At 43.5% G+C, this 22,093-nt stretch overlaps 1 protein-coding gene across 8 annotated transcripts in view; it reads left to right on the top strand.

Annotated features, from left to right (window-relative positions):
• Window positions 1–22,093, top strand: part of LOC110529470 (collagen alpha-1(XII) chain) — a 102,038-nt gene that overhangs the window by 71,481 nt on the left and 8,464 nt on the right. For all 8 annotated transcript variants that reach the window (XM_090242650.1, XM_090242648.1, XM_036984857.2 and 5 more), the window contains 23 exons: window positions 583–725; window positions 2,173–2,302; window positions 3,300–3,442; window positions 4,136–4,265; window positions 4,898–5,017; window positions 5,369–5,521; window positions 5,699–5,815; window positions 7,014–7,166; window positions 7,263–7,337; window positions 8,517–8,656; window positions 8,838–8,961; window positions 9,294–9,437; window positions 9,823–9,987; window positions 10,122–10,160; window positions 10,355–10,493; window positions 11,843–11,985; window positions 12,594–12,703; window positions 18,077–18,235; window positions 18,529–18,606; window positions 20,442–20,528; window positions 20,970–21,023; window positions 21,416–21,511; window positions 21,980–22,033. In XM_090242650.1, the coding sequence (XP_090098776.1) occupies window positions 583–725; window positions 2,173–2,302; window positions 3,300–3,442; window positions 4,136–4,265; window positions 4,898–5,017; window positions 5,369–5,521; window positions 5,699–5,815; window positions 7,014–7,166; window positions 7,263–7,337; window positions 8,517–8,656; window positions 8,838–8,961; window positions 9,294–9,437; window positions 9,823–9,987; window positions 10,122–10,160; window positions 10,355–10,493; window positions 11,843–11,985; window positions 12,594–12,703; window positions 18,077–18,235; window positions 18,529–18,606; window positions 20,442–20,528; window positions 20,970–21,023; window positions 21,416–21,511; window positions 21,980–22,033 (2,696 nt within the window). The remainder of the gene's footprint in view (window positions 1–582; window positions 726–2,172; window positions 2,303–3,299; window positions 3,443–4,135; window positions 4,266–4,897; window positions 5,018–5,368; window positions 5,522–5,698; window positions 5,816–7,013; window positions 7,167–7,262; window positions 7,338–8,516; window positions 8,657–8,837; window positions 8,962–9,293; window positions 9,438–9,822; window positions 9,988–10,121; window positions 10,161–10,354; window positions 10,494–11,842; window positions 11,986–12,593; window positions 12,704–18,076; window positions 18,236–18,528; window positions 18,607–20,441; window positions 20,529–20,969; window positions 21,024–21,415; window positions 21,512–21,979; window positions 22,034–22,093) is intronic.

The following is a 22,093-nucleotide window of genomic DNA, read 5'->3' as shown; positions in this document are numbered from 1 at the left end:
GTCCGTACAAATGGGAAGATACTGTATGTTTGACAGAGTAGTCTTCCTAAACACACCATATGCATGTGTTTCATATAGAATGAACCTCACTGTTGGATAAACAGGTTCTATTTGGAATGTTTCTACTTATGAATAAGGTGGCTGGGTCTGAGTCTACGTACTGCATCTAATCTTTAATGGGCTAACGTGCTGAATGCCAGAAGAATATGCACATCTGTTTTAGTTTAAAAGTGAAGTTGAGGCTTTTGCATAATCCCAAACGGTGCAACTTCTCCGTACATTCTCTTCACATAGACACTATAAAATCACTTGGTTACTAGAGACTACTTCCCTCAGCATTTGAGTCCCCCCTCCCTCCTTTTTACTGAGATACATCCTGTTTGAAACATAGCAGTCTATTAATTCTCACATTTTATTGTGGTATCTTCACTTAGTTAGTACTCTTCTAAGTAAGGCATTGTAAAGTAAAATCAGAGTTGTTGTTTTTAGAGTAAAATCAGAGTTGTTGTTTTGTGTTTTTGAGGTTGTGTATATAATTGCCCTCCCCTCTCTTGACTTTCTCTGACCCTCTTTGACCCCCAGTTCCACGAACCCCTCCTAAGAACATCCAGATCTACAACCCCACTACCACCAGCCTGAATGTGCGCTGGGAGCCCGCTTCTGGCCAGGTGCAGCAGTACCGCATCGTCTACGCACCTCTGTCTGGAGACAGACCCGCTGAGACAGTAAGTTCTCTACATGCATCCCAAATAGCAGCCTATGCCCTATATAGTGCCCTACTTTTGATCAGGGCCCATAGGACTCTGGTGAAAAGCAGTGCACTATATAGGGAATAGGGTGCCATTTGGGACTTACAAACGATCTCTCTCCACTGTTAACCAGAGCCTGTCATTATATTAAGAGGGGAGGCACGTTCACTCAACCGTTTACTCTCCCTGCTCAGACCACTTAGAGGGAAAGGTAAAGTCCAGTTAAGCAATAAAAGTGTACAGTAGGGTTGCTGGGCTCTACGTTTGATGAAGATATCGAAAACCCTCACTCAAAGAGTTTGTTAGGAAGTCTGTTTAGAAGCTCCACAGATGGCATTCCCTTATTAGGCTAATGGGGAAATCCAGACCTTTTGGCTTTTAATTCTCTGTCTATCGGCATTGATTTTATGCAACGATGCGATACACATATCTTGGATTAATGGAGAAAGATAGAGCTAATTGGCCTACAAACAGCTTTTAAAGTACCACTAGCAGTTTGTAAAATGTGCATATGCACATCTGCGATAGACATAGATGAAAATTGTAACGTTTGATGTTTTGGGCTTGGTTGGACGATAATGAGGCTGTTTTTATTGGAATGTTCTTTGATGCAGCAGTAGGCCTTAAAAATGCCTCATGCTAAGAGACAGAATTGTTTTAACCGAAGCGTTCGCCAGCTCAGCTAACCTCCTGTCTATTCTCAATCAGGCTCCATTTTGTAAGGAGGACAGACTTATGAGTGCTTTTCACAGGAAATATACTTTATTATATACCTCAGCTACCTGCATGTCTTACTCTTTCAACTAGGAGATTTTCAGTTAAATCCTCAGATAAGCTTTAGATGAAGGTATTTAGCATGATGTAATGGCCGTCCCCCAGACAAGCTAATAGATAATGTGCTGCTTAGTGACAGTGGTGACCCTGGTGATATGATGAGACTGGGCTCCACTGTTGTTAGAAACAGGGGTGAGATAGATCCAGTACACGTTGAGGCCTGTCCAATGACAGAGCACCGGTCTCGTGGTGTTGGTTACGTCTTTGCATTTACCAGACGATGGATGCTTCATAACACTCATTTGTTTATCAATCACTTCTTAGCTAAATTCATGTATTTGTTTAGCGTTTTAAACCTCTTCAGGGCTTTGTTAGTACTTCATGTTAACCTTTGGCACTAGGCTCCCTCCAAGAAGACTCTAGCATGGATTAACAGTGAGCTCATTATGTACGTTAGCAGTGCCAGAGCAGTATGTAATGCATGAAAAAGGTCATTTGAATAAGAATCCTTCTTCCAGGATGCATCCCAAATGACGCCCTATACTAACGTAGTGCTCTAAATAGGGGATAGGTTTCCATTAGGGACGCAAAACAATCTTCCTCTCTGGGAAGCCATCATTGTGATCTATGTCTTATGACCTCTCCAAAGGTCCTGGTCCCGGGAAACATCAACAACGCGTTCCTGGACTCGCTCATTCCCGACACGCCGTACTCGATCAGTGTCCTGGCTCTCTATGCTGATGGGGAGGGCTCACCAGTGAAGGGAGACGGCAAAACATGTGAGACCCGAATCCAACTTTGTTGTTTACATTGATACTACTGACTCATGCGACTCTTGTTTACATTTATACTCTCGACTCAATGAGTGTTACTAATGCGTCCATACATACTTGCTTATACTATAGTCTACATTTAAGTACGTACACACACACACACACACACACACACACATACACACACACACACACACACACACACACACACACACACACACACACATAGCTATATATAGTGGTGGTTACTAGGTCAAATCAAATTTTATTTGTCACATACTTTGTAAACAACAGGTGTGGACTAACAGTGAAATGCTTACATACAGACCCTTCCTAACAATGTAGAGAGAAAAATACAAATAAAAACACGTAATAACAAAAGTAACAGTAAATACACAATGAGTAATGATAACTTGGCTATAGGGTACCAGTACCTGGTCGATATGCAGGGGTACGAGGTAATTGTGGTAGATATGTACATATACAGTAACTAGAAATAAAGTGATTAGGCAACAGGATAGATTATTAACAGTAGCAACAGTGTATGTGCTGAGTCAAAAAAGGGTCAGGGCAGATAGTCTGGGTAGTTATTTGGTTAGCTATTTAACTAAATATTTAGAAGTCTTATGGCTTGGGGGTAGAAGTTGTTCAGGGTCCTGTTGGTTCCAGACTTGGTGCATCGGTACCGCTTGCCGTGCGGTAGCAGAGAGAAAAGTCTATGACTTGGGTGGCTGGAGTTTTTGGGCATTCCTCTGACACCGCCTGGTATAGAGGTCCTGGGTGGCAGGGAGCTCGGCCCCAGTGATGTACTGGGCCGTACAAACTACCCTCTGTAGCACCTTGCGGTCAGATGCCAAGCAGTTGTCATACCAAGCGGTGATGCAGCCAGACAAGATGCTCTCAGTGGTGCAGCTGTTTAACATTTTGAGGATCATGTGGTGTGCAGCGTTGCTAGGTACATGTGTTTGAGTGTAACCCAGTATTTTTGCTGTTGCTGTTGCAGTGCCCCGTGTTGGACCTAGGAACCTGCGGGTGTTTGATGCCACCACCAACACGCTGACCATCGTTTGGGACCACGCGGAGGGCCCAGTGCAGCAATACAAGATCGCCTACGCCCCCACCACAGGAGACCCCATCACTGAGTTTGTGAGTTCATAGGTTTAATACCAAATGGCACCCATAGGGCTCTGGTCTAAAGTAGTGCACTATGTAAGGAATAGGGTGCCATTTGGTACACATAAAGAGTCTCTCTCGACAGACTTTCACGTAGCAGGGAACTTTAAGGTTTACTCGAGGGACGAGTGAGTTCATGACCTAAACATGTCTCGTTTTATATTTGGCTGAGTTGCAAATCAAATACACTCCTCCACACTCGCATTAACTTACTGTTCAACGTGTTACTACTGCCAAAGCGCTGTAGGCCCACAAAGTCTTACTTCAGTGTCTGTTTGGTTAACTCCACCAAATAACTGCTGATTAGTAAGACGAATTAAAGTCTCAATTAGATCAACATTATCACTGGAAACATTACGTTACATTACATTGGATTATTAATGACTTTAAAGACAGAGCAGGAGCATTTTAGGGCAGCACAGCAGCACTGCATAATTATTCCCTAGTAAGCCAACCATTGAGTGACATAACAAATGCTTCTAAACGAGAAAGGTCAGGAGAGCTAACCCTCCAGTGTTCCATGAGGACAGGGAACTTTCATTAATAGCCTTTTTTTTGCTCCCTGCTGCAAGCCTAGAATTAGTGCATAGCTTCCAAAAGTAATTCTATAATTATGTTCCTTTATTAATGAACTGACTAAGTTCTCTGTGGTACTTTTCCTCACAGACGGTTGTTCCTGGCAACAGAAACAATGCCATCCTGCAGAACCTGCTTCCTGACACTCCCTACAGCATAACTGTTGAAGCCATCTATGCTGATGGATCAGGGCCATCTCTGATCGGGCCCGGACGCACAGGTAACGCAGTTAGGAAAAGTGTTCAGGAAGTGTTCAGTCTAGTATACTGTACACCTGACGGTCTAGCTAGCTGGACAGAATTTCCAAGCCTGATGAGCTGAGCTGGGAGTGAGAACTGGAAAATACTTACAAGAGCCATACTATGTCCAACCGATTCCAAAAAAAAAGTCATTTTGAAGAGTTCGGAAGATTGGGAATTCACAGTAGCCTGGCTCAACGACTGGTGAACAATTGCCCCGAGTTACACAAATAATAGAAACTTTATGTCTTGGCTTTAAAAGAAGCACCACTGTGGATGGGCCTTGCTCCAATGGGTTGTCACCACCCACGCAAACCAACCTACCCACTACCCAGTTCAGCTCCCTCAGCAAGACTATGAAAAAATCTATCCAGTCTAAACACATGTATTACTCACAATAGTCTTCATAAACTGAGGAGGAGGAAAAACAATAGTGGCTGCTGTAGACTTGGAGCCCAGGATATGCCGTGGTAATGTGGTGACTTACTGCACTGGGGGCTAGCTATTCTGGAAATGGGGTCATGGCCTCACTTGTTGTTGGCAGTAATTGCCGTGACTGATTGAATGTTGACATGTGTCTGCTCTCTCTGCTGGTGCTGTGCCTCTGTTATAGTCGGCCTGCTGGAGCCCTTGAGCCTGCGCGTCTCAGACGAGTGGTACACCCGCTTCCGTGTGGCCTGGGACCCCTCGCCGTCTCCAGTGCTCGGATACAAGCTGGTCTACACTCCTGCGGGTGAGATGACGTCAGACTCTGGGCCACGCCTGTGCAGTCATGAGAAGGGACCCATAACACCCTGAGTTACAAGACTTCTCAATATCATGCTTTGTCATGCTGGGTTTTATATTTCATTGTCCATATCAACCAACCACACTTTCTAGTACAAAGCCAAAGTTTATTACAATGAACAAGTAATGATGCAGAATAATTTTCATGAAATCACACCTTTACATTTCAAATGAGATGATTTCAGGTTTAGATCAGACCTCTCCTCTCCTCTCCTCTACTCTCCTCTCCTCTACCTTATGAGTTTGTGTTGTAGTGTTGCTGTTGTAAAGTAGAGTTTGTGTTGTGTTTTGCCTGCAGAAGAAGATCAGAGTAAGAGCTTGGACGTATTTGTGGGTGACGTGACCTCATACACCCTCCAGAACCTGCTCCCTGGCACCACCTACGATGTCAAAGTGTTTGCCCAGTATGGGGCTGGCATGAGCGGGGCCCTCGAAGGACAGGGAACAACACGTATGTGTTTGAATAACAGAAATATCACCTTGCTTGAACATCAATGCTAACCTAAAGACATGCTTAGTCCCAAATAGCACCCTATTCCTTACATAGTGCACTACTTTTGACCAGGGTCCATTGTAGCCTCAGTCTTGAAGTCAGTCTGAGCTCTACTTTTTGTGTTCTGCTCCACAGTCTACCTGAATGTTACCAACATCGAGACCTACAACGTTGGCTTCGACAAGTTCTGCATCAAGTGGAGTCCTCACAGGGCTGCCACTTCCTACAGGATCAAGCTCAACCCTCTGGACCGTAAGTCTCAATCTTAAAGCCATAATCATGAATTCCTGTTTCAGCCAAACATTAATAGCAGATTTCACCTTTAAGCTAGGATAGATGAGACACTTTTTCTACCCTGAAAAATTGCTGCATTCCAAATGAGTATATGCTTCCTTTTATGTAAAAAATCTGAAGACACAAAGGAGAATGTTGAAGGGACATCAACACATGATATATTAGACAGTCACTAGTCAGAGATGCTATAGACCCTCCACGGATCAGAGCCACACCCTCTTCTGTGTTCAGAACATTGAAATGGCACTGTGCTGCGTGTTGAGATTGAGTCTAGACATTCACACAACTGTTTATCCTTAGCCCTCCCTTGTGTTTATCCCTCGAAGGAGAATGCATGATGTGGCGTTTTCTGAAAGCACATGTCCACCAAATGTTAATTGTATCTCTGACTGAAAATATGACATCCTTTTAATTACTGTCTGCCTTTGAATCATTCTGTTTCATATTCACACATAGAACCGGGGTATGAACTGTTAAAAACAGGAAGCAGTATCGCAAGGACTTAAATATTGACATGGTAGTCATTACCCATGACACATTTCCAAACTAGAGCAGGCTTTGCTTGTGTGAGAAAGACAGCGGCTGCAGAAAGCACTCCCCAAAGGTAAACAGTCCCCAGGTTTTGAGAAGCTAGCAACCTTTTAAAGATGCATCAGACATAGACAGAGGCAATGGTTTGTCTGAAGTGGAATGCAAACAGTGGTGGAGGAGCGAGGATCATGGCAAACGTCTCTGACCAAAAATGACTAAGCAATGACTATGGGAGCCTTAAGCAGAAAGGAGAGGTGTATGAGGTGTATGAGGGGATAATTCCACTTTATAAGGCCGTTGTCTTGGTCTCATGGTTCATTTGACCCCCAAAAAAACATTCTCAAAATATGTCTGCATTTTCCCCAAAACAATTCATATTGAATTACATGTAGTGTGATAACACAGATATTACATGTATTTTGACATTATTGTTTAACCGCAGAACTGTCAAATAACCCCAGCTGAATGGCATTAACTCTGGTTTGCGTACTCAGAGAAGACCTGTGATTTTTATGAGGAGTAACGTTTCAGGCAGCAGCCTCGGCAGTCAACACATGTCAACATGTTTCTCTTCTCAACACATGTCAACATGTCTCATATTTCTCTTTGTGCTGTCTCTGTCTAGCCTCCAGTAAAGGTCAGCAGGAGATCACCATCACTGCAGCTCAGAGCCAGTACTGCTTCGAGGGTCTCTCCCCGGACGCTCTCTACAGCGCCACCGTGTTCGTTCAGACCCCCAACTTGGAGGGCCCCGGAGTCGGCACCAAGGAGAGAACCTGTGAGTATCTAAAGTCTTGAAAATGTTACTTTAAGTGTTGATTTGTCAATTGTCCATTCTTGTCTATTTTTACTTATTGTTGTCTCCTTGTCAAAGTGGTCAAGCCTACTGAAGCGCCAACACAACCCCCCACTCCTCCACCACCTCCTACCATCCCCCCTGCATGGGCAGGTAAGCAGAAATGGCACCATATCCACCAGAACCAATAAAATCACAGAACCACACAGAACCACACAGAACCAATCATAACCCAACAGAACCACACTGAACCACACTGAACTATCAGAATGGTTTTATTTGTGTGTGTTTTTAGTGCCATCAGAATGGTTTTATTTGTGTGTGTTTTTAGTGCCATCAGAATGGTTTTATTTGTGTGTTTTTAGTGCCATCAGAATGGTTTTATTTGTGTTTGTTTTTAGTGCCATCAGAATGGTTTTATTTGTGTTTGTTTTTAGTGCCATCAGAATGGTTTTATTTATATGTGTTTTTAGTGCCATTAGGTGAAAGTAATAAAAAGGCAGGTTTAGAGAATATGCAAAACACTCAACATCTCATTATTTGGCAGAAGCAGAGACCTGCAGACTTATTTCCTCTAGATCAGAATGAGTGTTAAGTGCCAGTGTTAAACTAATGGTCGCCACATGGTCCACATGGTCCACACAGACCCCCAGGGTTTTTCAATGGAACACACCCATTGACTAATGAATAACCTAGGTGTCCAAAGAAGCTGTTTGTTTGATAAGATATTGTGTAAAACCTGTTTATGGACTCAGACTTGGAGGACGTGATTGCGAGAGATAAAAAAAATGTGCTCTACCACATCAGGCAGACATTATCTTTTGTTTTGCCAACTACTTCTTTTGTACTAAGCGAGAAAGCCATTAAAGAGCATTTCATTTCCAGCCCTCATGGTGACCAAATGTTTCTTGTTTTGATCATTTTTTTTCAGGAAAGTATGATCAATTAAACAATAATTGCTATGTACAGCTTCATTATGTCATTGTTTTCCTCGATGGTTTTGTTTTTGAGATTCCTGCAGACGTTTTTATTTTTAAGGTTGCCCACTCTCTTTCTGATGCCTGGTGTTCCAGGCAGCTCAGAGTCTGTGGCCTGGTGTTCCAGGCAGCTCAGAGTCTGTGGCCTGGTGTTCCAGGCAGCTCAGAGTCTGTGGCCTGGTGTTCCAGGCAGCTCAGAGTCTGTGGCCTGGTGTTCCAGGCAGCTCAGAGTCTGTGGCCTGGTGTTCCAGGCAGCTCAGAGTCTGTGGCCTGGTGTTCCAGGCAGCTCAGAGTCTGTGGCCTGCCATGGAATCTATGTAGTGCAGTTGATTGAGTTGTTTTTCTTCTGCATCAGTGTGCAAAGGTGCCAAGGCAGATGTGGTGTTCCTTATCGACGGCTCGTGGAGTATCGGGGAAGAGAGCTTCCGGAAAGTGGTGCAGTTCGTCTTCAGCATGATTGGAGCCTTCGACGTCATCGGATCGACAGGAATGCAGGTGTGTAGTGCTGTAAATAGAGGAATAAATTGTGTTACAATATGCTTTTAAGACTGTAATTGTTAGTCAACTTGGTGATAGTTGTTCGTTTTAGCATAACATACTACATAGAATATCAGGCACGCTATGGCATCATACTACAACTCCTCGTAATGCTCAAGTCTGTTTACTTTGGAAACAGGTGTCGTTCGTTCAGTACAGCGACGAAGCAAAGACCGAGTTCAGGCTGAACTCTTACTCGGACAAGGGCAGCGGTCTCGCTGCTCTACAACTCATTCAGTACAGAGGAGGAAACACTAAGACCGGTGAGCCTCTTCCCAAACCCAGCACCCACCAACTAGTCTCAGGTTGTAAACGTTACAATGACAACAACACGTTCCATGAGCCTGGTCCCAGATCTGTGTCTGCTCTTAACAAATCCATTACTGTCACTGCCATGATAATGAGTGACAAGGAGTTGGCATTATGGCACAAACAGACTGGCAATTCAGGCTAACATTTCAATGGATGCAAGCCAAACATGTTTATTTTTTTATAGATCCATCCACTAAGTAGACATTGTTGTCTATTCAAATTTTATCCGATATCACACTAATTAAATTGTAATTCTCATTGACCTTTCTTTGTTCTTGATCAGGTGTTGCTCTGAAGCATGTCAAGGAGAAGGTATTTACGTCCGAAAATGGAATGCGGAGGAATGTCCCCAAGGTTGTGGTAGCTGTCACAGACGGTCGTTCTCAGGATGAGGTGAAGAAAAACGCTGCCGCACTGCAGCATGCTGGTAAGGGTTACTGAGTTGAACAGGAATCTTCCAGTCAAAACGTCAATCAGAACGAGTGTGTTGTTTGTGTTGTCTATGTTGTCATTGAAGTATCTACAATCTGTAACTTATTAGAATCACAGATACACATAGTTGGTTATATGAGTTTATAAACTGGGTGGTTCAAGCACTGAATGCTGATTGGCCAACAGCCATGGTATATCAGGTCGTATACCACTGGTATGGCGTTGAGGTATATGGCCGATATACCATGGCTAAGGGCTGTGTCCAGGCACTCCGTGTTGCTTCACACATAAGACCAGCCCTTAGCCATGGTATATCGGCCATATATATACCACACCTCCTCGGGCCTTATTGCTTAAGTGTGAACGTGTTCCTCCTCCAGGTTACAGTGTGTTTGTGGTTGGTGTTGCCGATGTGGATTATGCTGAGCTGCAGAACATTGGCAGCAAGCCAAGCGACAGACACATCTTCGTTGTGGACGACTTCGACGCCTTTGCAACTATCCAAGACAACCTTGTGACCTTCATTTGCGAAACCGCAACATCATGTGCGCTTTTTTGGATCTTTTTTTTGTTGGATAACACTTAAATTAATCGCTAACTGCTAAATACTTTATCTCCCATGAAAGTCAAATCTAGAAACAAATTCAACTGTTGCTAATCTTTGATATTATCTTCACAGCTTGTCCCCTGATCTACCTAAATGGATTCACATCACCTGGTAAGTATGCTCAGATGATTAATTATGTGCATCCCAAATTAGAACCAACTGCAGAAACAGCATGCGTTATTTACTCATTATTGTATATGAGGAATTTCTAGAACTTCTTAGAATTTCTTAGAATGTCCTAGAACTGTCTAGAACTTCCTAGAACCTCCTAGAACTTAATAAGACTTATTTACCTTGTGTTCTAGGCTTCAGGATGCTGGAGGCGTTCAACCTGACAGAGAAGACCTATGGCTATATCAAGGGAGTGTCTATGGAACCTGGTTCCTTCAACAGCTACACAGCCTACAGACTCCATAAGAACTCCTTCCTGACCCAGCCCACCACGTGAGTCTGAGATACCATTGTCTTGGATTAGAAAATTCTGGTATTTTCCACAAAAATACCCAGGTATTCCTGGTTCGAAATTTCCCGGAATCAGGAGGGAATAATAATCCAACCAGAATTTCTGGATAACCTAGGCATTTTGTGCAACTCTACCATCGTCTCTGGCTTGGATTGGTCAAATCTACATCTTGTGGTTGTATGTCTGCGCTGCTTTTCTGAGCTAATAAACATTAAGGGATAATTGAGTTGCAGCACAAAAACTGCCAGCACTTGCTGTGGATCTCTAGTGAATTACATGTCATTAAAATGCCCTCAGGCAAACATGCTGGAAAACATTAGCTCAAAACCATACTTAGCTGAGCACGATTTGTTAATATGTTCCCTAATCATTCCATATGCTGTGGCTGACCTTGTCATGGCTTGATTGACCTTTGAAGGAAAGCAGCACCTAGAGAAGCATTTGATCTGCAGAATAAAAACATCAATTATTTTTTTCATCAAAACCTTTTTTCCAACTCCACTGTAAAAACTGTAAAACCAAGGAATTTGGGGAAAGTTGCTGTGATTTCGCAACCCTAATCTGTTTGTTCAGATTCTAATGATATTCTCAGACTGAAAGCTTGTCTACGCTCAAGTGGAGGAAGACTGAGGAGATGGAGGTCAATGCAGGGAGGCAACCATTAAGAAATTATATGTTTTCGAACGTTACTTTTTTGTGGGTCCTTTCCATCATGTAAAAACTGTATAAACGTCTGTTTGGCACTTGGATATGGCCCAGGCTGCTAACATGACACGTCTTGCCCAACTATGTTCAGACAGACTGTTAGACCCCATTCCCCTCTAAACTAGGTCAATAGATTTACGACATCCTGTTAAGTGTTAAGCAGTGATCTGCAGTTCTGGCATATTGTTCAATCTGAAGTTCTGGCATACTGTTGATTTCACTCAGCCCACGTAGCTCAGAGACATCCAACTCCACTGTCTATCTCCTACATCATACATCTCTAAGCGCTTTATCAGCTGCACAGTAGGCCTATCAAATATCCCCGGTCAGCTTAACATTCCACATAGTTTTACCTCTGTGTTTTACTCAAAGGAACAAATTCATCCATATCACAGTGCTACATAAACACATGGTAATACTGTTTTACCCATTTCATATGTACTGAATATACTATACTGTATTCTAATGAAATCCTATTGAACTATTTCTGTACATATTTCTGTATATATACTGTCCATAATGTCTATACATCCCATCACATATATACTGTATTTTGATGGTGAGTTGATTTTGTAGTTTTTGAATGGTCAGTCTAATTGTTGGTGTTGCGTGGGGGTTTGAACAGAGAGATTCACCCTGACGGACTACCTCACTCCTACACCATCATCATGATGTTCCGTCTCCTCCCGGACACACCCACTGAGGCCTTTGACATCTGGCAGGTGTCCACCAAGGACGACAAGCCTGAAGTCGGGGTCACCATCGATCGTAAGGCATTCTAGCCTCTTTGACTTGTGCTGAATGGTTGCCGTTGTGGATTTGAAGGGGTTGAGGGTGGAGGGTTACAGTAAGGGTTACAAGAGGTTCCTGGGGCTGCATCCCAAATGGCACCGTATTCCCTACATAGTGGGCCCTGGTTGAAGAAGTGCACTACATAGGGAATAGGGTGCCATTTAGTATGCTACATAGAGGAATGATGAAGTAGTGCTCTGTGAGGAGAAGATATCCAGCAGCTGTAGATATCTTTCTGTGGTTCTGTCTGATATCCTCTCATGGGATCAGTGCATGGATGGTAATGGGCTCCAGAGCCCAGGGCTGCATTGGTCTCCCTCAGTAACCACACACAGCCTCATCCAACATCCAGCATCCTGTACTAGCTAGCTTCAGCTGGCCTTTATAAAGCCCCAACCTTGCTGTTTTATGTTGTAGCTATCACAAAGCATATCTGTTTGTGCTTTATGATAAACTATCCATTGATGATGGTGGAGTCCTGTTTCTAGTTTAGGAGCATAACACCAAGTCCTAATGTGACGTTGGAGACCTACCTATCTGTAACCTCTTTCTTTCTCTCTCTAATTGTGTTTTTCTCTTTTCAGCTTCTAGCCAAACTATATCGTATTATAACAAGGATACGAGGGGGGAGATCCAGAGGGTCACTTTCGACAATGATCAAGTGAAGAGAATCTTCCATGGAAGCTTCCACAAGGTAAACACTGACTGCTTGTCTGCGTGACTGTTGGGATTGGAGGAATATACTGGGTGTAGTGAAGTAAATGGCTGGATTATATAACTTTCTGGGCCTGGCAACTAAGAATGGAGGTGTGGTACATCAATCACAGCTGGCACCTTTGTTCTTGCGGTAAGCTTGGCATGTCCCGAGGATATACAGACACTGAGAAGGGATACCTGGCATTCCAAATATGTTATATGTTACAGGAGGTGTACCTCCGACACAGCTACAGACATGTGTGCTGCAAAACAATGTCTGCTTAGTCAAGCAGATGGTCTTTGACTGTAAACTGTAAAAACCCCAATGTCACATGATGCATGGATTGTTGTTATTGATGGCAATCAATACCTCTCAAAGTAATCGAGAGATAAAAGTGGCAATTGATCTTGTAGCCGTTTCTTTGGACATTAAAGCTAATCAAATGGCTGGTTCAAGCTGAAGTGATCCACATAGGTTGGAGCTGACTGAAATTCTAATTCCTTGGTTGTTGGTTTCCAAGAGGAACTAGTGGGGCAGAGAAATCAGTGGTGTTGCCATATTTGATCACTTGAATTAGCATTAAGTTCAGTCGCTGAGTTGTAGCCTAAAGGAAGAGAGACCACTAAAGACTATAGGCATGTAGTAGACTGTCTGTGTATTAAGAGCTATAGGGAAGCACTCCCCTCTGGTACTTACTGGAATTTTTCTAACAGCGGGAATGCGTCCTTCACCATAAGGTCAGAGCAGGGTGCTCATGGGGGCTGTGGAAATGACGTACTGCAGTGAATGGTGGTGTGGACAACCCTATTGCACATTTTCACTAGAATCTATAAGTATTTTTGGGGAGACCATTAAAAGGCACTGCTAGTCACTGCTGGCGCGCGAGTCTGGAAAATATTGGGTCACTGCTATTGCTATTAAACAATTACATCAGAGAGGCAGTGGAATGCGAGGCTAGGGGGAGGTTTTCTCTGTCTGCCTCTTTCTCACACTCACTCTTTCTCTCTCTCTCTTTCTCTTTCCTTTTTGGCACTGCTGCAGTTTCTCTGCCTGGATGTTGGAGGCAGGCCTAGTATTGCCTCTGTTGCCTCTGGTAGCTAAACACAGGGGAATTCTTGCTGCTGCTGTTGGGGGGGGTGACTCTGTTCTGGGGTTTACCCAGTGTTCTAGCAGGGTTGTGTAGGCCTATATGCTGTGTCTGTCCTAGTGTTCCAGCACAGTTGTGTACATGCTGTATCTGGTAGTGTACATGCTGTATTTTATTGGTCACACACATATTTAGGGTGTAGCGAAATGCTTCCGTGCCTGGCTCCAACAGTGCAGTAGTATCTAAAAATTCACAGCAATACACACAAATCTAAAAGTGAAAGAATGTATTTAAGAAATACAGTACCAGTCAAAAGTTTGGAGACACCTACTCATTCCAGGGTCCCTCACCACTTCTACCACCCTCTACATTGTAGAATAACAGCGAAGACATCAAAACCACGAAACAACACATATGGAACCTTGCAGAAACCAAAAAAGTGCTAAAGAAATCAAAATATACTCCAAATCCGAGATTCCTCAAAGTAGTTGATACTCTCCCAACCAGCCTCATGAGGTAGTCACCTGGAATGCATCTCAATTGCCTTGGTAAAAGTAAGGTAGGGTGTGTATACAGAAGATAGCCCTATTTGGTAAAAGACCAAGTCCATATTATGGCAAGAACAGCTCAAATAAGCAAAGAGAGGTCAGTCAATCCTGAACATTTCAAGAACTTTGTGCAGTCGTAAAAACCATCAAGCGATATGATGAAACTGGTTCATGAGAACAACCACAGGATAGGAAGACCCAGAGTTAGCACTGCTGATAAGTTTAACCAATGGCAAAGTCTCCTTTAATAGATGGCACATGACAGGAGACTAGGCGGTTTATTGCTCTCACTGGGGACAGGACCTCAACCACACTTCTCACAGTGACTCTCCCAGTCATAGACAGACAGACAGACAGACAGACAGACAGACAGACAAGACAGACAGACAGACAGACAGACAGACAGACAGACAGACAGACAGGCAGGCAGGCAGGCAGGCAGGCAGGCAGGCAGGCAGGCAGGCAGGCAGGCAGGCAGGCAGACAGACAGACAGACAGACAGACAGACAGACAGACAGACAGACAGACAGTAATGAGCTGGGATTGATTAGTGTAATTTCCCCTCTGTCAGTGGAGAGGTTGAAACTGTATTTTGCAGAGTGGCAAAATGCACATGTCTTTTTAAGAGGCAGATGACCAATAGTTACAGAGTTGTTGACTTGTAGAATCCACTTCTCCATCCCTGCTGCCAGCATATGCAGCATAAACAAACATGATTTAGACAGGCTAGCTTGAACCCAGACTCTCACTCCCTTATTTGAATGATGTCCTGATTTGTTTTTTTGTAGCCATCTCTGGCAGGAATAATGAAAGTGTTCTATGCTGAGGAAGGCTATGGGCTTCTAAACAGCCAGGTTGCACTGCTTCATGGCAAGGCTGATTTACCTCGATCTAATCAGTCAGGAAAGAGCTAACTCAAAGTTTGAATGGTCTTAGTTACCGGCGACAATCCAAAACTCCCTAAAATGGGTTTAACAGACGTGCTCTACTCAACAGGACAAATCCTATGAGGATTCTGAAGGAATTCAGAGCCCCCTGTGGGTATATTTGGTTGAAATACAATACCATTCTATCAACCAGTAAAAAAACAACAACTCACTGCTACTACTGTATAAACCTTCTCTAGATGCCCTTCTCGGATGACAGTTTGAGGGCTTGGTTCTCGCAGTAGGTTTACCAGATCCACAGGATTCAAACTCTAAAGCAGTTACTTAGACCATGATCGATAGTTGTTAGGAATCATGCAAATATCCATGTCCATAAAGATGATAAATTAGTGTTGACATACCCTGACTGCTCGACTCTGCTTTTCATCATTCAACTTGAACGTATCAAAAGTTTAATTAATTATCGAAAACCATTGTCTTGTGTTTGGAAAATACAATAATAGTCTTATGCCTATCATACCAAACAATACTCAAACAAAGGCATATGGATGTCATGGAAGCTTGAGTCAATGAACAAAAGGAAAACCATACAGATGTAGGTTCTTAATTTGATCACCCTGTTGCAGGAGAATCTTCCTGCAATGCAGAACATTTAAAACATGTAGTGTATTTTAGGTTTCAAAAGGCTTCTGAAGTTTGAAATTTCCACTTAGAAATTTCAGATTTGATTTTCCCTGTATCATCCCTACAAAAATGTCAATTAATTATTTTCATGCCCTAGTAAATTGGCTCAAATTAAGCTCTTACATCTGTACAGTATATTGTCCAAATGAGTAGAGAACCCTCAAGACGTATGTATGAAGAGGCTAATATGCTTTAGACAATGGTGAGCATGAGGTCCGAGAGAGAGAGGACATAATCATACTTGAACGGTAGAAGTTCTGGCATAGGAAGGTGCTGTGTAATCTGTCCCAGTGACTGACCGGAGGTCAAGGGAAACCCCGACATCTGTAACGTGGCCGTCACGTCAGTGAGCTTAGAGGGAATGCTGCTTGCTGCACACCACGTTTTTACCAAGACAGGGAAACCTTGACCAAGGGTTTACCTTTTGGTCATTATAGCTTCTTGGCATCTCTTTTCTGCAGGTTAAACTGTGAGATGTTTTATTGTTCACAAAGATATTTGTATTATTGCTCTGTTTGAATAGCTGGGTCTAACTCAGAGCTGGCCTTCTTAGAACTTTCTCTGAACGTTACTAACATTTTCTTGTGGATTTTATTTAATTGTTTTTAAATAACATTCTTACAACATTGGAACGTTTTCTTAATGTTCTCAGAATAATTTGAGAACCTGACTTTAAATAGAACCATGATTAAACCTGTAGGAAACGCTATGATGACGTACTGGAATTGCCACAGAAATTACCACAGAATAACACATTCTTTAAACTATTTGAGAACATCCCCAATATCAAACCAGTTGGAGAACGGTCATAGAACATTACCAACATTAAAATGAAATGAAACCATGTTTGAACATGTAGGAAATCCTCTGTTAAAGTAATGAAATACTAACTAAATAACGTTTTTTTGTGAAGTTCCTTAACTTTGCTGAGAATGTTTCAAAGCCAAGCAACTATCCTACACCATTCCCGGAAAGTTGTGGGAAGGTTGTATGTAAAATATCCATAGGATAACCACGCTCTCACCAAGCGCTAAGAAACATATGGTTCTCAGAACGTTATGTGTTAACTGGGCTTAAACTGAACTGGAGACTGTCTGAGACTGTATAGAGCGCCGTCTGATGATGTAATTTCCTCGAGTGGAGTTGATCATTTCTCCAAGTTGCTTGCTTAGGGTATATATTTACCTTATTTACCCTCTCTCTGTTCAAAACAGACTCACAGTTTCCATAAATTGCTGAGCGTGCTCCACTGTCTGTCTGCTCGCTCTCCCAGAAGAATCCTGAGATAGAAGCTTCCTCCGCTAGTGGTTTGCAAAACATAGCTATACATTTCCAACGATATTGACCACAATGAATGAAACCGCATGTGGTTGCCAAATCTCTGGGACTGACTCCATGGCTTGGTACAGTAGCATGTTGCCTGCTAAGTAAGAATGTGAATGAACTCCACAGAACAGCAGCTAGCCTCTTGGCAATAGAGGGAGAGCGTAAAAGGGAGCACTTCTTATGGCACACCACAAAACTACATCATCAGAAGATGTGAGGTTGACCTGAGTAAGGAATAGCAACATAATGCATACATTGACTCTGGGAAACATAGCGGTGGAAAGACTCATCCTTGGTGTACACCACATACACTTTAACCCCATGACCACAAGTAAATGAGAGAGATGAATGGATGACGGTGCTCTATAAATCATTGAGCAAGCATTTTTTGCTGAAAACATCTGATCTGGTATTTCCTACTGTGTTTTACCACACCAGGTTCATTTTACTGATGATATTACATGCTATATGACTAATATATATAATTAACAGGTAATACATTAGTACAGATTACTTTTTGAACCAGAACCATGTATCTTATCCTGAGAAAACCTTTAGGACACTGTACATCCTTAGAATTGAGTGTTAGCTATCAGAATGTGTTGAAATCGTGTGGCTTTATTTCTCTCTGGTCTACCTCTTTTGGAGGCTGTCAGTGAACACCACATCAAGGAGAGGAAATAACACATCCACATACACCCTGTGTCTTTCTGCGCTCTGTTGTCAACCCCAGATAACCCAATGATTTGCAGAGTTTCAAGATAGAAAGCAGATGGTCCTAGACGAAAGTATGTCCTGGACGAAGAATGTAACAACTCTCAATCTTTTCTCTATACAGCTCCACATCCTTGTTTCCCCCACCAAAGTCAAGCTGAACCTCGACTGCCAAGAGGTGGCGGACAAGGAGATTAAGGAAGCTGGAAACACGTCCATGGACGGCTATCAAGTCCTAGGCAAAATGTCCAAGTCCATTGGTTCCAAGGGGAAAAGTGCAACTGTAAGTGAACTGTCACACAACGTCAAGGCATATGGACCTACTGGACCTAGCAGCCTACAAGCAAGTCAGTTATAGTACCCCTGTGTATCTGAGTGCTGTAATGACAGGAGGAAGTCTTGAAGCGTACTGTCTCCAACATAGTTTACCCCAATTGGAGTGTGCCTCAGTTATCCTTATATGATTCTCTGTGGGCTCTCTGTCTGCATGCTCTTAGTTGGTATTTTTGGATGACAAGGAAGTATCAAAGACATATGTAACTAACACTGTTTTACTTTTTATCCCTTGTTCCACAGTTCCAGCTCCAGATGTTCGATATTGTGTGCACCCTGGGCTGGACGAGCAGAGACAGATGCTGTGACCTTCCCTCTATGGTGAGTAAGAGCAGCCTCAGTGGACCTCCGCTGAAGCTTTCCCTAGGTACAGATCTAGGATCAGCTTCCTCTGCCCCAATCCTAACCTTAGCCCATTAGTGGGGGAAATGCAAAATTCATCACAGATCAGTGTCTAGGGACAACTTCACCCTACATCTGGACCTCCCTGGAGGGGAGAGGCGGGCAGTACAACTTAACAGACGCAAAGCAAGCTCTGAACAGTCTGTTAACATTTTCACCGACCCATCTCCTTAGTTCTCCTGTTGAGCATCTGTGTGTGTGTGTGCAGGCGTGTGTGTTTGTGCACGTTCATATTAGACGCATGCTTCTAATGCTTATTGCTTGTCTCATCTTTTAACATTGCAGTAAACAAATGCATACCCATCCCACATCTCTTAAGGACATACTTACATAATCCTGAACACATGAAGAAGAAATCTGATTTTCTCAATGGTCAACTAGTGTGCAGACAGCGAGCTCAGTACATTCCACTTAATCTATGGAAAAGTGATAGCAGCGAAGCATTGCATGATTAGAACTTGACTCTACCACCCCTATGCAGTTGTCCTATCTAATATATCTAATATGTCAAAGACATCGTAGAATGACAACGTGCCTCAGTACCAAGTACATTTCTGGCAGCGAAAAAGGAAAGTCATTCAGTCTATATAGAACAGGAACATTTTATGCCACCTGTTTTTTCTTCTTAAATTATTCCAACTCTTGGAAGACTCCCATTGGATGTTTATGAAGCACATGAATTAGGCCTTGCTATAATTGTTTAAATAGCCCAGCTGCAGCTTCAAACGCCTTTTGTCAAGTAGTATATGTCACTGATTTGCAGTTACCCTGCCCGGTTTCCCCAGCGCCTCGCCATTAGGTGGAGAAGCAACGGCTATCGACTGTAAAGGCATCACAACTATGAACGACCTTCAACAATACGCACATTAAACAACAAACAGTGCCAAGCTATGAAGACATTGTCAATAACAACTCTTGTTACACGTTTCACGTGATCCTTTTAATGTACTGTACCGCAGGCTCTGGTGTTTTGACCCTGGGTCCTATGCCTCATAGCCCCTGTTCGACCTCGACTTTCTCACTTTAGTCCCACCAGAGTTATCCAGGAACCCGCCTCTGTTTCAACAAGTAAAAGCAGCTTTTGTTTCAAGAGCCTCACGATCACTGTTGGTTGGACACCCAGAATGTAAAAACATGTGTGTAGGGCTTTTGGGTAGGGGGTAGGGCTTTTGGGTAGGGGGTAGGGCTTTTGGGTAGAGGGTAGGGCTTTTGGGTAGGGGGTAGGGCTTTTGGGTAGGGGGTAGGGCTTTTGGTTAGGGGGTAGGGCTTTTGGGTAGGGGGTAGGGCTTTTGGGTAGGGGGTAGGGCTTTTGGGTAGGGGGTAGGGCTTTTCAACAATTGGCTTGCTGGAAGCTCATGATGTCCATTGCCACAGGATCATTGCATGCAACACAGCTGTCTGATTGAGCTGTTCTAGTGAAATATTAGCTGTCAACTAGAGAGCATGTACTTCATCTGTTGTATAGTCTTGACATGTACCGTACTACTGGTACTAATACCATCTAATCATTCCAAATAAGCCATATTATCCTGTAACCTCCTGAGCCTGCCTCTGTTTACATTATGTTTCCATTCAGTCATTTAGCAGATGCTCTTACCCAGAGAAACTTACAGTCATGAAGTCTGTAATTCTGCGTACATGAGACTGGCTGAGTGGATTACCTGCAGCTTAATCAGCATCTCTGCAGACTCACAGAGAACTGGGTCTGTGTTTTTGGCCAACTCCTGTGCCTGTCTGTTTCCTTACCCTATCAGAGAGAGGAGTCCAAGTGCCCGTCCCTCCCCAAAGCCTGCACATGCACCTCAGAGAGCACAGGACTCCAGGGACCACAGGGGGCAGTGGTAAGACATCCTCTACAGCTGCATCTCAAACGGCACCCTATTACCTTGGCTCTGATAAAATAATGGTGCACTCTGTAGCCAATAGGGTGCTTCTTCGGACTCACACTCCTTCCCTCTCTCTGCTGCAGGCCAGGGGGTTCTAGTGAATTCCTTGATCTGCCGATGGAAAATTATATTTTTTGACACGTTCCTATAAATGTTATGACTGTACAGTTTCACTCTGAAACATATTCATTATGCAGGACTGACTGTACAATTTGGCCTTTATTTGTTTTTAAAAGGGCAAACCAGAAGGAAACTACAGTAGTCTGCATGTTATGACTACGGAGCCCCCAGGGAGAGAGCATCCATCCTGACAGCATCCTGACAGATGTCGCTCTGGGCTTCTAGACACTCCTATCCCTCACAGTGTTAACTTGACTAATGCTCTTCCTTCCCCAGGGCGCACCTGGGAGCAAAGGTCCCCGGGGGGAAAGAGGGGAGACTGGTCCGGCTGTAAGTACCTAACCTCACCTCTCAGAGTCCCTCTTTAGGGCTGCAGGGTTACATTTTAAAGTCATAACTGACGTCAGTCATAAAGTGGTCAAGGTCGTTGACACAGTTTGGAGAATGTGGAATATTGGAGTATCCTTTAAACTGTTTGCAGTATCATGGCTTGGATGTGGAAGAAAAACATCTGAATTCACTTATTGGCAATGTGTTTGTCTTCTCGAAACTGAGGGAGGCTCTGTTTGACAGTGCATGCATTCCACGGTTTCTGGTGCCTTCTTCCACACATTGCAACAGTAGCATTTGACTGCACTACTACTTTTAGTCTGGAGATCTCAATATTAACATACTTTCCAGGTCTAATTGATTCTTATCTCTTGTCTTTGTTTCTCTGATAGGGTCCAATTGGACCGCGTGGAGATACAGGCTTGCCAGGACCTATGGGTCTCCCCGGCCCTCAAGGACGCAGTGGGCTGTCTATTCCAGGAGAAGCTGTGAGTTGAACACTCCACACGCCTACACACACTCCCCTCTCCCCAGCCACTGCCACACACAGCTCATTTACAACGGTTAAACGTAAATCCCATGATGACTTCACACACCAAATAGGGATCATTTTGGCCATTTATTATGTAAGGAATTTACAAGCTGGAGTAATTGTGGCAAGGGCCTGTAGAGCCTGCATTCCTCCATGTCTGGGGCTAAACGTGATATCTGGGGCCTTTAAACCAGCCTGTGCATAAATCACCACTGGGATTTCCTTCTCTGAAACACACCCAGACTCAAGAGAAATGTCTCATTAACCCATGGCCTGTTTGGACATCACCAATATACTTCCACACATCTCGCACACAACTCTCATCACAGTGTGTTTATCTTGGGTTACACAAAGACAGATTGACAGATTTTTTTAATTATGTGATCCACTGAGTGTGAATGGGTTTCTCCCTTCACTGTTTCAGGGCCGACAAGGACCAAAAGGAGAAGCTGGTGATTCTGGGCTACCTGGACAGAAAGTGAGTGCTGCTTTGGCCCGCGGCCCCGGCTGTGTTTTAGAACAGGAAACCAGGGATAAT

Source organism: Oncorhynchus mykiss, chromosome 8, assembly GCF_057628025.1.
Source record: "Oncorhynchus mykiss isolate SJ-2025 chromosome 8, ASM5762802v1, whole genome shotgun sequence".
In the NCBI taxonomy this organism is placed as follows: domain Eukaryota; kingdom Metazoa; phylum Chordata; class Actinopteri; order Salmoniformes; family Salmonidae; genus Oncorhynchus; species Oncorhynchus mykiss.
The sequence above is the reverse complement of the archived record's forward strand: the minus strand, read 5'-3'. Positions and strand labels throughout refer to the sequence as shown.